Below are 18179 nucleotides of genomic sequence, written 5' to 3'. Positions count from 1 at the left end.
ACCATGCCACTCCCAGCCCCCTGACAGCTGCCCTCGATACCTTCTGCCAAGGCCAACTTGAAAAATATCCGGCTGCCAGCCACCGAAAACCCCTGCCCCCAGCTACCAGGAGGAACCCCTGAAATCCATACCTACCAGTCAGCTATAAGGAACACTACCCTGACCGCCTCACCCTCACCCCCATGGAGAAGAGACTCTTCCTTGAAAACATATGCCTAGCCCAGAAAAAGGGGACCTCTCACCCTTAGCAGGGAGATAATGACCCAAGTTCTCCCAAGAAGCCAGGAAATGAGCTGGATGACTTCCAAATCCAAACCCCCCAGTCAGCGGAAAAACTTGCGTGAGAAACACCAGCAAAACCAGAACTGGCCCAATCTGAATCTAGGTTACCAGGTCTTGCTAAAACCCCATTCAACACGTGCTCAGGCACATGTGCAGCAAACCGCCCCTCTGACGAGCTCATAGATACCTTGCTCAGGACGTCCGCAACGGCTTGCGCGTTGCGCTAAGAACGGCAGCAGAGAAAGCAGGCAGATGCACTAAGACCACCACGCCAAACAGCCCAGTCCTGCCTGCCCCCCCCCCTGCGAGGAGACAGATGGACTGAGACTCCCTGACACACCCCTAGGTCCAATGCTGTCTGCCAGCAGGGACACAGAAACAGCCTCCCTCTCCCCACCAGCAGCTGAATCAAGCCTGCTGCTACCCTCACCACAGATGGTTCAGGCTGAACCGCCACTCCCAACGGGCTGCCTGCATCAGCTCGTGCCACGACCACTGTTGAGGAGCGGTCCACTCGCATCTCCTCCATTCGGTCGTCCTCCCCCGCCATAGCCGCCACCTCCAAATCCATAGCAGCAACCAGCTCCGACCGAAGGAAAATAAGCAGACCATAGGGAAAAATCTAACCGGCCTAACAAAAGAAACGCAGCGAAAACCCCGACGCAGCACCAGCAACAGCAGCAGGCAAGTGTCCAGACTCTATCTACTTGCACCCCCCCCCCCCCAAACTCCTTATGCTCCACCCAATTCCCTACAGCCAATCAGCTCCCAGACCTGCCACCGTTAGAAATACAAAGATTCCAACTATAACTGCCCTAACCGACTGGCGATGCCAGTCATGGCTAGCTCTCCCCACCCCTGCTTCTGCTCCAAAAGTGTGTCCGGCACCCACATTACCCCGGGCGGCCAGGTACAAGCCCCATCCTCCCTTCCATAAAAGACAACATTGTTGAAAAGTGTATACGTTCTCTATGAACAATACAGCTCAGCCTGAATCTTCAGATGAGAATTCTAAACTGCCAACTTCTTCCGACACTCGTGCTTTATGAAGACTTTCTTTTCACAGTAAAACAACTATAAGATATGGTTATCAAAGCAGTAACTACATGTACGAGGATACGAGTTTCTTGATTGTGCTTTGTCTATTTGCTTATTTGTTAACATCAATGAATCATTTGTTATATAATATAATATAATTAGAGAATCAAGACTTACTTTTCAGGGGCTTTAATCCCTGGCTCAAATCATGTCATAACTCTGTAGTGTGGCCAGAGAGAGACCCATGTCAAAAGGAACAGGCTGAGCCAGCCTTTGTTTTATACCCTCTATATGCATGGACTAGCTGAGGCTGCCCTATTTGATCATGCTAAACAACTCTTTACTCTTCAGGCATTTTATCATTTCTATCCTTTGTCAGACTACTATATATTGCTTCCACTTTGAATATTCCTTTAAAAACTTTGTAAACTCTTTGTAGGCTTTGTATACCAGCACAGTTCCAGAAGATGCCCTGACTGGCAAAGTGATCTTACAGGTCTTTGCTACTGATGCAGACATTCATGCCAATGCACAGATTGCATACACGCTTTACGGGACAGGAGCAGAAAAATTCAAACTAAATTCAGATACAGGTAAAATCTATCTGTTTTTGAGCTACACTAAAACTTTTTCTGCCATTTTGTTCAAAACATTTTTGAAAATAAGCACAGGTTCTATAGAAATACTAGTCAGCATGATTTGCATAACATATATGCATACATGTTATGTAAATCTACCCAGTTCTTTAGATGCCATAGTATTATCTTGTGAAATGTGCATTTTAAGTATCTATTTCTTGCTTCAGTTATTAAAATGTGAAATGAGTCATGAGAGAGGAAACAGCAAAAATACTTTTTGATGGATTAGGCAAATGCTAGTATTTAAACATGAAAGATATGCTTCTAATATTTGTGCCGATACAGTAAAGTCCGCGGGAGAGCTCTCCCGGCGCACTCACAGGCCACTCTCCTGTGCGCGTGATTCTCTATTCAAATGAGGCCTGGCGGTATAAACAGGCAAAAGGAGGCGCAAGGGACACTAGCGCGTCCCTAGCGCCTCCTTTTGGACCGGAGCGGCGGCTGTCAGCGAGTTTGACAGCCGACTCTCAATTTTGCCGGCATCTGTTCTCGAGCCCGCTGACTGCCACGGGCTCGGAAACCGGACGCCGGCAAAATTGAGTGTCCGGTTTTCAACCCGACAGCCGCAGGCCGACTTCAAATTTTTTTTTTTTTTACTTTTGGAAACTTTCGGGACCTCCGACTTTTCTGTGCACTTTCCTGGTGCCCGAGGAAATTAGCGCCTACCTTTGGGTAGGCGCTAATTTCTGAAAGTAAAATGTGCGGCTTGGCTGCACATTTTGTTTTCTGAATCGCACCGGAATACCTAATAGGGCCATCAACATGCATTTGCATGTTGTGGGCGCTATTAGGTTTGACGCACGTTTTCGGTCCCTTACTGAATAAGGGATAACGCTAGCGCGTTGAAAATGCGCGTCCAATGTACTGTATCAGCCTGATTGTTATTAAAAAAAAAAAAAAAAACAACTCTATAAGACAAAATGTTTATTTTTGTACGATAATGTAAAACATTAGAGATTGAAACATGGTGGTCCCTATCTTCAAAAATATTTACCCTGTCCTGTGCCTACTGCAAGCAAAAACTTGAAAACAGAATATAGTAAGTTAAATTATGCAGTCTCTAGTATTTTCTCCTTACTTAAAAGAGAGTATGAAGAATGTATCAGGCTGCAATGTTTGTGCTTCTGAAATTAATGCTTGTTTTTGTATATTGATAATTGTAAATGTTACGGATTATATTTTTTGTTGATCTTTGCTGTTACCCGCTTTAAGAATTTGTGATACAGCGGGATTTAAATTTAATAAAATGAAATTGTATAAAGAAATTCAAAACTTTAATCATTAATAATCTTAGCCCAAGAAACCTGTATTTTACTTTAAGTGTTCTACATATAATATGTTGATGCTGTAAGAGCAATAGAGGTTGATAAAATCAACCTGGAACAATGCAGTAGTTCACTTTTATTAATGCTCAGAGCATAGATAAAGCGCTATGTGTCAGGCCTAACATGGAATAGGTACTGGCTCTCCAAATTTGAAGCTCATTTCTTGCTGTACAGGTGAACTCAAGACATTTGCCCCACTTGATCGAGAGCAGCAAGCCGTTTATCGCCTTTCAGTCAAGGCCACCGATGGAGGAGGACAATTCTGCCAAGCTGATATTATTCTCTCACTTGAAGATGTCAATGATAATGCTCCAGAGTTTTCTGCAGATTCTTACACCGTTACAGTGTTTGAAAGCTCCGAGCCCAAGACATTGCTCATGAGAGTTCTATCCACTGATGCAGATGCAGGTAGAAATTACTGTTCCTTGGATTAATTGTTTTGTTTTATTTTGTTTTGTTAAAGGAGGATAGAATTAGGATGCAGTCCTGTTTATCCATAAATTTCAGAATATTGAAGATACAAAAAATATTTTTGCCTATTTTAGCACTAGTTTTTGAAAATGGTTTCAAGATCTAAGAAGGCTGGTTTCCCTTTGTTTTTTTACAGGCACTGATTTTGCAGTTAGCTACAGTGCATGCCTGTTGGCTGTGTTGCTAGCAATTAAGAAGAAAATGCCAGGTGTTGCCTGGTGGAGTGTTCGATTGACTGCATTTGTACATTCTGAAATGTTAAATCATATTCAGGCCAACAGAGGCATAGTTGTGATAGTCACCTTTAAAAAAAAAAAAAAAAAAAAAGTGTTTTCTCCCCCTCCCCCAAGCATTCTTTAATAATTATTAGATAATGATATATATTTTTTCAATGATCTATGGTAAATTCTGTGATACTTTATCATGAATAATTTCTTTTACTGTTGCAACTTGCTTTGAGCGTTTTTGCAGTAAGCGAGAAATAAATTTGATTAAATAAAAAGATGAGGGGAAACTTTTGCAAAAATATATGTAGATATACATTTTTTGCGCCATTTTGCCCACCTCCTGTAATTGAAAACAGGTACCCATAAATCTGATAGCAAAGGTTATTTCAATTATACTACTGAAATTTGAGCCAGGACTGCGGATGTTGCTAAGGCAGTGTTCGCTGCTCTCCCTCCTCCTTCCGGGTGGGGGGGGGGGGGGGAGGTGCAAGGAAGTCAGTCAGTCAGTGTGTGCAGTTGTGACACCTAGTGGCTGGATTTATTATTTTCCATGATTGTAAGGTTTCAGAAAGAGTCCTAGTGCATAGCCCCCTGGCTTATGACTTTTGCTATCGTGCTCGGACTAAAGTAGATTGGGAGGGGATACAAAATAAGGGGGGAAGGGGGAATGGCACAGGTTGTTGCAAATAAAGATTCATGTTGCCAGGCCCTCTTCCCTATCCCGGTTCCAACTGAACTGGAAGCGCAGAACAGCAGGCGGAAACTGCCGGATCAAAAAAATGATTTCATGTGGGATTGTAGTTTACTAATAACTGTAGAATAGCTGGTTTGGCCACTTTAAGTGAAATCTAAATGCTCGAGTTGCTGACGATCTCTTAAAACTGGATTTAAGAAGTCCTGCTGCCAGATACAGAAGTCTCCAAAACCTTCACATCCAAGACACAGGTTTCCTTCCTTTCCTGTATGCGTTTTCCTTTTCTTGCTGCTAGAAAGGTTTTCCTATATAATTCTGAATTTGCTATGAGCCAGTTCCGAATTGTTTTACTGCACAAGAAGAGAAGTTTGCAGACAAAGGAATTTGGGAAAAGAATCCGTGCAAAAGTAAAACTGAAACATACTATAAAGTAGACAAAAGGAACAGGCAGCCAAGGCTTTATTCTCTTGTACATCTGTGATTTATTTGTTCCTTTAAATTTTTTATAGATATTTTGTTTATCTCGTGTTCGTCTGCCAGTGTTTTCTTCCAGTGGACTGTAAAAGTCAAGTTTGTCCCCTAAATTTGGATTGTTTTATGTGCCTTGTGATAACCTGGACAGCCAGCTTACTCCTTGCCAAAAGCCAGCTCTAAGGCTTATCACCATCTAGTCCTTACTGTCTAAAGAGCATGATTTATTAATGGGCATATGTTCTTCAGTTTGATATTGAATTAATTGAGTTTTAAGGGTGGGGGGGGTCTGAGAAAATGTATAGAAATGTGCTAAGTCAATTGAGAGAGGTACATAAAGGAAACAAAGCTGATTTAGAATGCACAACATTTTGATTTTATTTTAGATGCCGTGCTTGTCCTTTCCTGTGACTTATTCTGCTAATGGTAACAATTTTTAATGAGCAAAAATTTGATCTACCCTGTTAACTGTCACTTTTCAACCTAGTGACTTAAAAAGTAGCTTATTTCTGCCTTGTTTTTTATTATTTTGCAATTGCTCCAGTAAAGCTGCTAGTGGAATTATTTTATTTTTTTTTTTTGCTGACTACAAGCAAGAATTAAAGTCTTCAGAATGATTGGCACTTGATGCTAGTTTGCAGTGCTACATCAAATGTTTTTCAGCTACGGAGCATGTTCACATAGATGGTGAATTGTGTGGGTACGTGGTAAGAGGATTTGTCAAAGATTTGCATCAATGCAAAAATGTCACCAGATTTAGCAATTCAGCCATCTTTTTTCTTTCCCCATATTTAATGGGAAGAAAGACAAATGTGAAATCAAAGCAAACCTGCCTTAAATCTGCCCAATGTGTGTTAGCAGTGTGGTTGCTGGATGATTTCTAAACTGAGATACTAGAGAACAGAGTGCCCACACTGTACTTTCCTTATCCACCATCCCCTTTAGCCCTCCCACTTGCTTCTAAAATTTCCTGAGTTTGTCCTGTAGATGACATTGTATTGAATGTATAGCAAGGAAGCTTTGCACTTGAAATGTGGCCCGAGGAGATTTATAATAAGCGTATGATTTGGCTGGTTAACAGCACCATGTCTTGTCTTGACATGACTGACTATATAATGTCATCAGGAGCTTCCTCTGTATGCTAAAAAGGTGGTGTTCTGTGCCACAGCTATGTTTTTATAACCAAGGGAAATCGCTTCTGAGAGCTGGTTCTTTGTACTGGATAATGTTTGAAACCAAAGCAAAGTGAAATGCACATTCTTTCAATAAGAAACATAGACGTATAGAATATGATGGCAGGTAAAGTCCGTAAAACCCATCTAGACTGCCTGGTTTTCTTTTTTTTTTCTATTTTTCTGCAATGGTATAGACTATAGATAGTTGATCTATGGCTTTCACCTCACTTCTCAGCAGCTAAGGATCCCTCTGCATATCCCAGGCTTTCCTGAATTCTGTTACGGTCCTTGCTGCCTCTACTTACAGGCTAGAAACATGCATACACAGTGAGCCGAGAAGAGGAAACGATGTGGTTTGCAATTGTTTGTTGTTGAGTTGAATTAAAGATTGAATAAATGATGCACAGCAATTCCACAGGGAAATGTTTCAACTTCTGTGTGGCTTGGGTAATTTAAGCAATATGAAAACATTATCCATACGCTGGCAATGTTTACTTCTAATTCAAAGCAACAATAGTTGATATTTAACAAATAAATTGCACAATAAATTACAGGCTAGGGCTCAGATATAAAGTATCCATACAATTATTGGTTTTTCTGTTTAGACTAAAGCACATATAATTAAGTTAATGCTGTTGTAATGTCGTCGTGCAAGTTGTTTCAGTTGCACATTTGATTAGATGAATGGTGCTCATGTATATTCTTAGAGTAATGTATTGCAGCGTTTTTTTTTTTTCCTAGTTCTTGAAAGCCATTTCAGCTTCTTTTCCCCGTCTCTTTTGATTGCAGGCTTGAATCGTAAAGTTCACTATTCATTGGTGAACTCTGCGGATGGACAGTTCTCCATAGGTGAATTATCTGGAATTATCAGTCTGGAGAAGCCGTTGGATCGGGAGTTGCAGGCAATGTACACACTGACTGTGAAAGCTGTAGATCAAGGGTCACCTCTGAAGCTGTCCTCTGTTGCAACGGTTGTGGTGTCTGTTCTGGATATAAATGATAATCCTCCGGTTTTCGAACACAGAGAATACGGTGCTGTTGTATCAGAGGATACAGCGACTGGGACAGAAATCCTTCAAGTTTATGCCACCAGCAGAGACATTGAGGCTAATGCAGAAATCACTTATTTAATAGCCAGTGGAAATGAACATGGAAAATTCAGTATCAATTCAGAAACAGGTATGGTTAATGGGGTCTGTTATCTGACCTTGCCTTCCATTCTTTGACTTTTGTTTTGATTACAAAATTGTATTGATGCCTCTCTTTAAAACCCCTCACTATAACACGTCTATCAACAATATCAAAAAACTTTGATTCCAAAAGCAGTCTTCTGTAAAGTAGGCTCTTACTTTACACACACACTGTGATTTCTGTGGTTCTCTACCAGCTAAGCTTTTTTAGCTACAGTTTAAAGTGAGGCGCATGAAGATCTAGATTCTAGAAGACATTTCATACCTTCAGGTATTAACTGTGTCTTTTGTTATTTTAGGCTGTTTTCTAGGAATTTTTCCTTAATTTGTTATGTAACGTTCTTCCTTTCTGAGCTTAACACATTTCAAATGGTTTAGCATGAACTGTGTGGCTGTATCCAAAACCTTGATTTGTGATGTGGGTATAGCAGTAAATATCCACAGCACTTTCTCACACTGTCAGGCCGATACAGAAGGATGCGCGGGAGAGCTGGCGAGCGCACAGGCCACTCTCCTTGGCGCACGATTCAGGAGGGTGCCCATGCAAATTAGGGCCCGCAACAAAAGGAGGCGCTAGGAACACTAGCGCGTCCCTAGCGCCTCCGTTTTGACAGGAGTGGCGGCCATCAGCGGGTTTGACAGCCGACGCTCAATTTTGCTGGCATCAGTTCTCAAACCCGCTGACAGCCATGGGTTCAGAAAACGGACACCGGCATAATTGAGCGTCCGTCTTCCGGGCCGCGGGCCGATTTTTAATTTTAATTTTTTATTTATTTATTTTTTTTTTACTTTTGGGGCCTCCAACTTAATATCGCTATGGTATTAAGTCAGAGGGTGTACAGAAAAGCAGGTTTTTTTGCTTTTCTGTACACTTCCCTGGCGCCGGCAGAAATTAACGCCAGGCTTTGGGCAGGCGTTACTTTCTGTATCGCGTGGGAATAACTAATAGGATCATCAACTTGCATTTGCATGTTGTGGGCGCTATTAGTTTCGGGGGGGGTTGGACGCGCGTTTTCGATGTGCTATTACCCCTTACTGTATAAGGGGTCCAAACCTGGACTAACAGTGCGCTCCACTGGAGCGCACTGTACTGTATCGGCCTGTGTGTTTTCTAATGAGTTTTTTGTTTTTTTGTAAATTTAAGACAATTCTATATTGTTTCCAAGTCTATTTAATAAAATAATTAACCTCGTACTGCAGTATTCTCATACCATATTCAGAATTCTTACCATCTGTGGTTTTTAATTAAAACAAAAAAAAAATGTTGCTATGTCATTTTATAAAGTGTTAGCCTTTGCATTGGAGAATATAAAATGGACTTAGAAGAGGTCTTGACGAGTGGGAAGTGACATCATCACTGCAACATGGTCGCTTGATTTCATCGCTCTTCGAAACATCCTCATAAAGTGCATTTAATGCTGGCTTAAGCTAGTGAATTGCTCTTAATAATCAACTGGAGGCAAGCACAGGGTGATACCAGATGCCCCCCCATCGGAAAAAATCGTCAGTTTTCTTACGATTCAAGTGGATCCCACTTTGAGACCCTCGGAAGCATGGCAGAGCAGGCGGAGGGAAATACAGTGAAGCAGGCCCTGCAGAGGAAAGTGTGCTAATGTGTGCAGGTAAGAAAGATGCACTTACCAGGGAGGACTTTCGCATTTGGTTCCGGGACATAAAATCGGACATTAAGTCCTTAAAAGATGAGTTTCTGGAGACCACCTCAGACTTACGCACCGATCTGTCCGAGGTTCTGAGGAGGTGGAAAGAGAGTGGAAGACCAGCGCTTGTCGCTGATGCAGTTGATGGGTACAATAACCAATCTGCAGGAGTCTAACCAAGAACTGACAAATAAATTTGAAGATTTAGAAAACAGGTCTAGGCACTCAAACAAGCAGATACGGGGCTTACCGGAGACTGAGTTGTATGGTAAAGTGCAACTGGAGGTTCAGAAAATTTGCCAAACCATTTTAAGTGCAGATTCGGAAGGAGCCGAAACTCAGGTGCTCTTGCTGATTAAAATCAAATTCTCGCACAGAGCCCTGGGCACAGCGCCACGCAACGTGCCCTGAGACATAATAACCTGTTTTCACAGCTATGCCCTGAAAGAACGAGTGATAAATCAAGCGGGAAACATGGCAGCATTCTCCTGGGACGGCCAACACCTGGCATCGTATCAGGATCTCTCATCGGACACACTTTGCAAACGGAGAGAGTTGCAATCTGTAACTACAGTGCGTAGGAAGGAGAAGATCAAGTACAACTGGTTATTCCCATCCAGCCTGGCATTTACTTTGAATGGTATCACCTCCCAGATTAAATCGGAGGCAGAAGCGCTGCCTATCCTCAAAGCAGCCGGTATTGTAGTAGTAGTGGATAAGCCGCATCATGGCCCCATGGAAGTGGAGAATTCCAGATGACAGCGAATTGGAAAAGGGGCCGGGGGATCGCAGGCCTCGCAGCTATCAGGCCTGGCCTGAGGGAGACAGCTCAGTAGTGCAGTGCAGCCAGGCATGGCTTCAGTCTTTTGTCTGCTGGCTGTTCCAGCTGGTGACTTTTATAAATGCTAAAACTATAAATTGGGAATATGCTGGGGTAAGACAGGAGGTCAGATAAGGGATGTATGGCTTGTTTTGGCTTCAGTATTTGTTGTGGTGCCTTTATGATAAGTAAGGAGTAGGGTACATTCTGAATGCACATTAGGATGCAGGAGGATGAATGGTGGTGATTGGGTAGGGAGATGGGTACGGAAAAGTCTTGGTCTGTGAGATAGGGCAAGGTGTTAGGGGAGAGGGGAGGAGAGAAGAGGGAGATGAAGAGGAATAGGAGGGAGGAACTTTGGAGGTTGGTGTGGGAGGAGAAGGATCGCTAAGGGCAGAGCTCAAGCCTCAAGGATTCTCCCACCTGGGAGATGTGCTCTGGGGGGGGGGGGTGGCATTGCTGGTCTAGGGATGGTAGGGGTCAAGGGTTTGGTAACTGAAGGAAGCCCTGGCTCAGTCATCTCCTGTTTTGGGGGGGTTAGGGGGAAGGAAGAGATAAATGTTGGGTAGGGTGTTACAGTAAAAAATTGTCAGACTTCATGAGAGATATTCACAGCCGATATGTTATAATGTTGTTAGTATTTACATTATACGTTATGAGACAGCAAAGCTGATATATTTGTTATGTTTTTGACCATGGCTAATAAGGCAGTGAGGTGTGTGTCCTGGAATGTACGGGGCATTTCAACACCTGTGAAAAGAAAAAATCTTAAATTTTTGAAAAAAAAAGATCTGTGCACATAGCTTTGTTACAGGAGTCGCACCCGAAGGACCAAGAGCATGAGAAACTATGTAAGAAATAGGTGGGTCAGGTTTTTTATGCCTTCTTCACATCCAAAAGTAGAGGGGTTTGTATTTTAATTCACAAAAATGTTCCACATGTGATTAGCCAAGGAGATAAAGAACCCGGAAGGCAGGTTTGTTCTGCTGGAGGGATCTTTATACGGTCAAAATATTGCATTGGTTAATATTAATGGCCCAAATCGCGATCAGACACCCTTCTATAACCATATGATTAAAACAAATCCCTGAGAGGATTGGAATGCTTGCATTGACCCTGTTAAAGATAGATCAGAGAAGGTATGAGGAATGATGGAGTCTATTAAAGGTCTCAATATTTAGTGCTTAGTTTGAATTGGGTGGACATCTGGACAACGCGCAATACCTGTCCATCACTCTGAAAGCCACCTGGATATGTTTTTATGCTCCTAATGGGTGTTTAACACTATTACTTCACAGATGTGCTGAATTGTAGTGTATCAGATCACAATCCTATCAAATTGGTACTCACATGTCACAGTCCCTGGCTTCGACACGTTCCTGGCGGCTCAATCCTTCAGTTTTGAATAATATAAAGTTTCAAGAGATGATAAAATGGGAAATCGTAAAGTTCAAAGAAATTCATGCAACAGAGCATGATAATCCTGTTATGCTATGGGAAACTTTGAAGGTAGTGCTGAGAGGTAAAATCATAAGCTATCAAGTCATCAGAAAAAGATCAGAATGGCTAGAGAGGCTTCCCTAATAAAGGAGATTTCAGGATTAGAAACTATGCATAAAAGTACTTGTTCTAGGAAAGTTTGGAAACAGTTAATTGCCCAAAGGAGGGAGTTAGAGATGCTGCAAGTGGAACGAATAGAGAAGACATTGTAGTATATGCAGTAAAACTTATATGAATACGGTACCAAGGTAGGGAAACGTCTTGCTAGTATGCTCAAGCGAAGACAACAAAGCATGATAATTTCCAAAATACACCAAAGCAGTGGGCAGGTTTCTAATAATCAGGAGGATATTTTTAATACATTCAAGAACTATTATGAACTTTTGTATGCAGGGAAAGAGGGGGGTACTGAGGAGGAAACAGACACATTTTTGCAAAAGGTTAAACTCCTTAAGGTCACAGAGGGTCAAAATAAGTAGCTGAGAGACACTATCTTGTTGACAGAAATGTTGAAGGATGGCCAGTTGTTACCCAGAGGCAAGAGTCCAGGACCTGATGGGTTCCAGGTGGACTTCTATAAAAGTTTTTTATGGAATTGGTACTGCCTATGGCAGATGCCTTGAGTATCTGAAAGTGCCTTCCACAGACTGACAGAGGCAACAATAGTCTTGATACATAAGAAAGGTAGGGATGAGCTAGATCTAGGGTCATACAGGCCTATATCCCTCCTAAATGCTGACATAAAGGTTTTGGCTAAAGCTTAGAGTGGAAGGTATTTTACCACATTTGGTGAAGGAGGACTAAACGGGATTTGTGAAAGAATTTTACTCTTACACTAATACTAGAAGTGCTTTTCACATAATCTCTTTAACAATTAGATATAAGGTTCCAGGGCTGCTGGCGTCTTTAGATGTCAAAAAGGCCTTTGATAGGCTTAGCTATTATTTTTTGTTTGCTGTATTGCAAACTTATGAGTTTGATCAGGAGTTTATCAGCTAGATTAAAGTTTTATACTCTAGGCCAGCAGCCAGTGTCCTCACAAACGAGTACCTTTCTAAGCTTTATATAATTGGACAAGGCAGGGGTGTCCATTGTCCCCACTGCTGTTTGACTTAGCTATAGAAGTGCTGGCACAAGTTATTCGTGCAGATGATATTCAGGGGTTCGCGTTTAATGGGCATTCCCACAAGATATCTTTGTATGCTGATGATGTTTTAATAGAGCTGACACAGATTTTGCAATTGGCCCCTCGACTGCTCCACTAGTTGCAGAATATAGTGCAGTATCTAGATTTAAAATTAATTATCAAAAGTCTGAATTATTCTTGATAGGCAGCTCCCAGATTTCTTAGATACCAGAATGTATGTCTCTTTTTAAAGTGGAGTTGGGGTTCAGATATTTGGGCATTTTCATACCTAAACAGTGGTTGGATATTTACAAAACTAATCATGCCCTAATTTGAAGGAAAATCTTGGAGGACATGTAAAAATGGATGGGGTTGTATGTTTCTTAGGCAGGCAGAACTAGGATTCTGAAAATGAATATATTACCAAAATCAATGTACCTGTTTCATCATATGCCAGTTACCCTACCCATGAAGTTTTTTTGCAGATATAAATGGGCCAATGCGTTGGTTTATGTGGCAAGGCAGAACTCCCAGGATGAAGTTAAGTACTCTATGGTATACTAAAAATGGAGGAGGCTTTACTGGGCCTCTAGACTGGCATGCTTGCCAACACAGTTAAATTGGGATTTTACGCAGCCCTGGATGTCATTAGAGGCAGGATCAGCAGAAGGGATACATTTGCCTCATGTTGTTTCAGCCTCTGAAGTCACAATGGATGAGGCAAGTAATGAGATCTAGTGTAATTATGGCACACAGAGTAAAGAGATGGCTTATGCTCTGCATGTACAACCAGACCACCATGCTCCATTAGTGGCATTAAGAGGGTCCCAGCATTTCAATTAACATATTTTATAAGGAGCTCTGTGATTGGGAGGATCAGGGATTAAAGTACTTGGGACAACTCTGGGACGAAAACGGGTGGATACCTTTCCAAGACTTGCAGGAGGAATTTAGTCTGGAAGCAGAGGGCAGAGAGATTATCTGTGACATTCACATGCATTTAACTAGAACAGAAGTGATCCTATGGGAAAAGAGAGGACCTACATGGGTAGAAGGGGTGTTAATTTGCATGGCCATAGGTTTCAAAATTATTTCTTCCTTGTACCTTGATATCATCCTGACATGAAGATACAGACCCCCTTACTGCCTTAATTGACAAATGAAATTTAGATCTGGGAGAGAATTTGAAAGAAAGATTGGAAGACTGTATGGAAGAAGGTACACACAGTTTCTGTCTGTAGTAGGAGAACTGAACTCATGTATAAACTGATTAGGAGGATATATAGATATCCAATGTACTTTGTAGCTTTCTCATCACAGACATCTGACTTGTGTTGGAGGGGATGTGGGAAGGAGGGTTTTTACTTTCACGTTTGGTGGTCATGCAAGCCTTTAGCAGAATTTTGGACTAGAATTATGACAAAGGTTTCTCAAATAGTGTGCCATCGGGTGTGGTTTCATCCTAAATTGTGTTCACTGGGGCTGGGGACTCTGCTGAGACTTGATAGATAGTGGTGCCTGTGTGGTCATTTAATTTATTCAATCACTCCAATCTTTTAAAACTGTGTATACCCAAAGTGCTACTACTGATATACTGGTGAATAAAACGAGAAGCTTGGGAGTGAGTGCCGAGGTGGTGACCTGGATTGCAAATTGGTTGACGGACAGAAGACAATGTGTGATGGTAAATGGAACCTTCTCTGAAGAGAGAGCGGTTTTAAGTGGTGTACCGCAAGGATCGGTGTTGGGACCGGTCCTGTTCAATATCTTTGTGAGCGACATTGCGGACGGGATAGAAGGTAAGGTTTGTCTTTTTGCGGATGACACTAAGATCTGCAACAGAGTGGATACGCCGGAAGGAGTGGAGAGAATGAGACGAGATCTAAGGAAACTGGAAGAGTGGTCGAAGATATGGCAGCTGAGATTCAATGCCAAGAAGTGCAAAGTCATGCATATGGGGAGTGGAAATCCGAATGAACTGTATTCGATGGGCGGGGAAAGGCTGATGTGCACGGAGCAGGAGAGGGACCTTGGGGTGATGGTGTCTAATGATCTGAAATCGGCGAAACAATGCGACAAGGCGATAGCTAAAGCCAGAAGAATGCTGGGCTGCATAGAGAGAGGAATATCAAGTAAGAAAAGGGAAGTGATTATTCCCTTGTACAGGTCCTTGGTGAGGCCTCACCTGGAGTACTGTGTTCATTTCTGGAGACCGTATCTTCAAAAAGACAAAGACAAGATGGAGGCGGTACAGAGAAGGGTGACCAGGAGGGTGGAGGATCTTCATCGGATGACGTACGAGGAGAGATTGAAGAATCTAAATATGTACACCCTGGAGGAAAGGAGGAGCAGAGGTGATATGATACAGACTTTCAGATACTTGAAAGGTGTTAATGATCAAAAGACAACAACAAACCTTTTCCGTAGGAAAAAAATTAGCAGAACCAGGGGTCATGATTTGAAGCTCCAGGGAGGAAGATTCAAATCCAATGTCAGGAAGTATTTCTTCACGGAGAGGGTGGTGGATGCCTGGAATGCCCTTCCGGAGGATGTGGTGAAGACCAGAACTGTGAAGGACTTCAAAGGGGCGTGGGATAAACACTGTGGATCCATAAAGTCAAGAGGCCGCCAATGAAGAGTGGGTGACTCGCCAGAATGAGGGCTACTGCCTGGAGTCAATACCCTTATTAAATAAACATACATATGCTTACTGTGACTCCAACATCACTCTAAGCTTCAACAGCAAGAGGAAATGTGGAAAAAAGGATTCACACTCACAAAGAGGGGAGTAGCTGGCTTGTTACGGCGGTTACTACCCCAAATCAAATAAGTCTGATACTTCACTTTCAATGCATATACAGCATAGTTCTCTGATTCAACGGCAGGGGAGAAGAAAACCTGATACTTCACACATCCAGCAGAGCTCTCTGCTCCAAAGGCAGGGGAGAAGAGGGTTCGCACTCACAAAGCGGGGAGTAGCTGGCTTGTTACGGCGGTTACTACCCCAAACCAAATGTGCCTGATACTTCACTTTCAATGCACATCCAGCATGGCTCTCTGCTTCAACAGCATGGGAGAAGACTGATACTTCACGCGTATCCAGCATAGCTCCCTGCTTCAACGGCAGGGGAGAAGAAAAACAACCAATAAGGGCTGTATAACATAGGCTGGGTAAAACAAATAAGCATGGGTGTAGCTTGCTTATTGCGGCGGCTACTACCCCTAACTAATCAAGCTAGATATTTCACTTGGATGCAGCTCCATCACTGCTCTCTACATTAAGCTGGGGGTGGAAGGGAAATAGAACCAAGAGCTAAGAGAAACAGATAAGTATGAGAGAAAAAATGTGTGAAGCTTGCTGGGCAGACTGGATGGGCCATTTGGTCTTCTTCTGCCGTCATTTCTATGTTTCTATGTTTCTATGATTTAAATTAGATCATTATAATATATATTTTTATGTGATAGAAGCCGCATCAGCAAGCCAGACAACGGCAGTAGGGATCACTTGCCGTCCGGACTACTCGTCACTTGCGGCGTGATTTTTTCAAGTTTGAAAAGTCAATATTTCAATAAATGCTTAAACTTTGATAATATCATCTGTTCTTGATGTAAGATGAAGAATACAGCCCGGCAACGGCCGGTGTTTCGCGAAGAGAAATCGCTTCTTCAGGAGACGAATTTAATCAAATTTCAATAATTTCAGAACAGATGCTTCATCCCGGACAGTGCAGTCTCTCAAGTGAATTTCTTTAGAACGGGACAGATCCTACTGCCGTCGTCTGGCTTGCTGATGCGGCTTCTATCACATAAAAATATATATTATAATGATCTAATTTAAATCAGTAGTAGCACTTTGGGTATACACAGTTTTAAAAGATTGGAGTGATTGTCTTTTTTGGTTATTTCGTATTTACAGTAATAAGACACATTATGGTTCTTTTTTGGTTTGTTGTCATTTAATTTATTCAGCATGTTTTACAATAGCCACTTACTGGAAGACGATGCCTTCTTCTGCCCAATGGGATAAGCAGGTACATGATGTTGCTGTGTGGAAAAACTCATTTCAGCTTTATGGAAGAAAGAGTTTGGGATTCTTACTGGAAATATAAAGAGTTAAGAAAGGAGAACTGATGTGCCTGTGTGGCTTATATGAATGAATCCAATACAAGGGGGGAAGTATTGGGCGCAGTGTATTTATTTGATTTGTGTGCTGTTTATCTGTATTTAAGTGGAGTCTGCACTGAACGTGTTTAAGTTGTATCGTTTCGCATTTGTCTGATTTATAAATAAAATATTCTAAAAAAAAAAAAAAAAAAAAAAAAGAAGAGGACTTGATGTGGTTCGGTGTCAGCAAACCATACACAGTTGTAGAAGGGACCTGAGTTTGAAGTTTTTGTTTGCTCTTACTATTGTGTTTAATGGAGGCAAATCCAAATGCTGAAGAACTATAGTCATGCAGGTGACATTGCATTCTGGTATTGAAGTTAGAGGATAATGTCTTAAAGAGTACTGACATGTTGACTTTCAAGGAAGTTAGAAGTTCATTAAATAAATGGAACAAGTGTCACACAGTAATGTATGGGCCCGAGCCAAATGGTCCAGAGCCCCTGAGTAACCTGGTGCCACGTCCCAGTCATATCCTCTCCCTTCCCTGCTGCAGATATTGCGGGCTGCGTGGCTGGCCACAGCTGTCTCCCCCACCCTATTGGCGCACGTTGGTTTGGTGAGCTGATGGTAAAATCCAGGGGTGCTGGTCGCACCGGATGTTGTCAGCGAGTGGGAATGGAGACATCAGAACCCCCTTTAAAGTCAATGTCGGAGGAAAGCTTGTCCTCTTTTTCACCTTCAACATTCCCATCCTCCCCCCTGCCTTTTTTTTGTAAGAAGTAGGCCTGCGCGGCAGGCATTTATTCTTAATTGAAATTAATTTGGTAAATTGTTAGGCAGATGTCTCCCTTTATGTGTTTGGTAATATGATTGTATAGACGTGATAAGCAAAGTTGTGCGTGTATAGGCATGCGTGTGCATATATGTGAATCTTCTTGGCTAACTTACCTCATTTGCATGTTTTTCTTTTTCATTAGGTAGTGGGGCAGTGTTTATTAGCCTTTGACTGCATATGTACACACACTTCTTCAGTAGATAGTGTTAAGTGTTAACCAGCTAAGGTCATTGTACTTTGTATGTTGATAATTGTTGCAGTGTGGGCGGGCCGATGGCAAGTTTCTTATGGCTGGCATTTGGGGTTTTTTGCCACGGTACCAGGTCAGCCATTAGCTGGCAAGAGGACGCCTTTACGGCAAAATGGTGAGGCTTGGGGATATGCCTCAGAGTGGTGGCCCCTTTGCTTGGAAGCACAGCAGGGGGCCAGAGCAAAAAATCACTGCCTTGCTTGATTTTTCATGGCGGGTGACATGACTGGTGGGCATAGCCCTGTTGTTCCCTATACCACGACTTGGGGTAGGAGTTGTTAATATCTGTTTTGATAATAAACTGCAGCCTATACTTCCAATTCATAATTCTTGTATGCACTCAGTTTGTGTCCTAGATTTCATTCACTGTAA

General features: G+C 42.3%; 1 protein-coding gene across 5 annotated transcripts in view; it reads left to right on the top strand.

Moving 5' to 3' along the window:
- The window catches only part of FAT1 (FAT atypical cadherin 1), a 373940-nt gene that overhangs the window by 297360 nt on the left and 58401 nt on the right, over positions 1-18179 (top strand). For all 5 annotated transcript variants that reach the window (XM_029586952.1, XM_029586951.1, XM_029586948.1 and 2 more), the window contains exons 12-14: positions 1760-1913; positions 3458-3691; positions 7111-7500. In XM_029586952.1, the coding sequence (XP_029442812.1) occupies positions 1760-1913; positions 3458-3691; positions 7111-7500 (778 nt within the window). The remainder of the gene's footprint in view (positions 1-1759; positions 1914-3457; positions 3692-7110; positions 7501-18179) is intronic.

Source organism: Rhinatrema bivittatum, chromosome 1, assembly GCF_901001135.1.
Source record: "Rhinatrema bivittatum chromosome 1, aRhiBiv1.1, whole genome shotgun sequence".
Taxonomy (NCBI): domain Eukaryota; kingdom Metazoa; phylum Chordata; class Amphibia; order Gymnophiona; family Rhinatrematidae; genus Rhinatrema; species Rhinatrema bivittatum.
The sequence above is the reverse complement of the archived record's forward strand: the minus strand, read 5'-3'. Positions and strand labels throughout refer to the sequence as shown.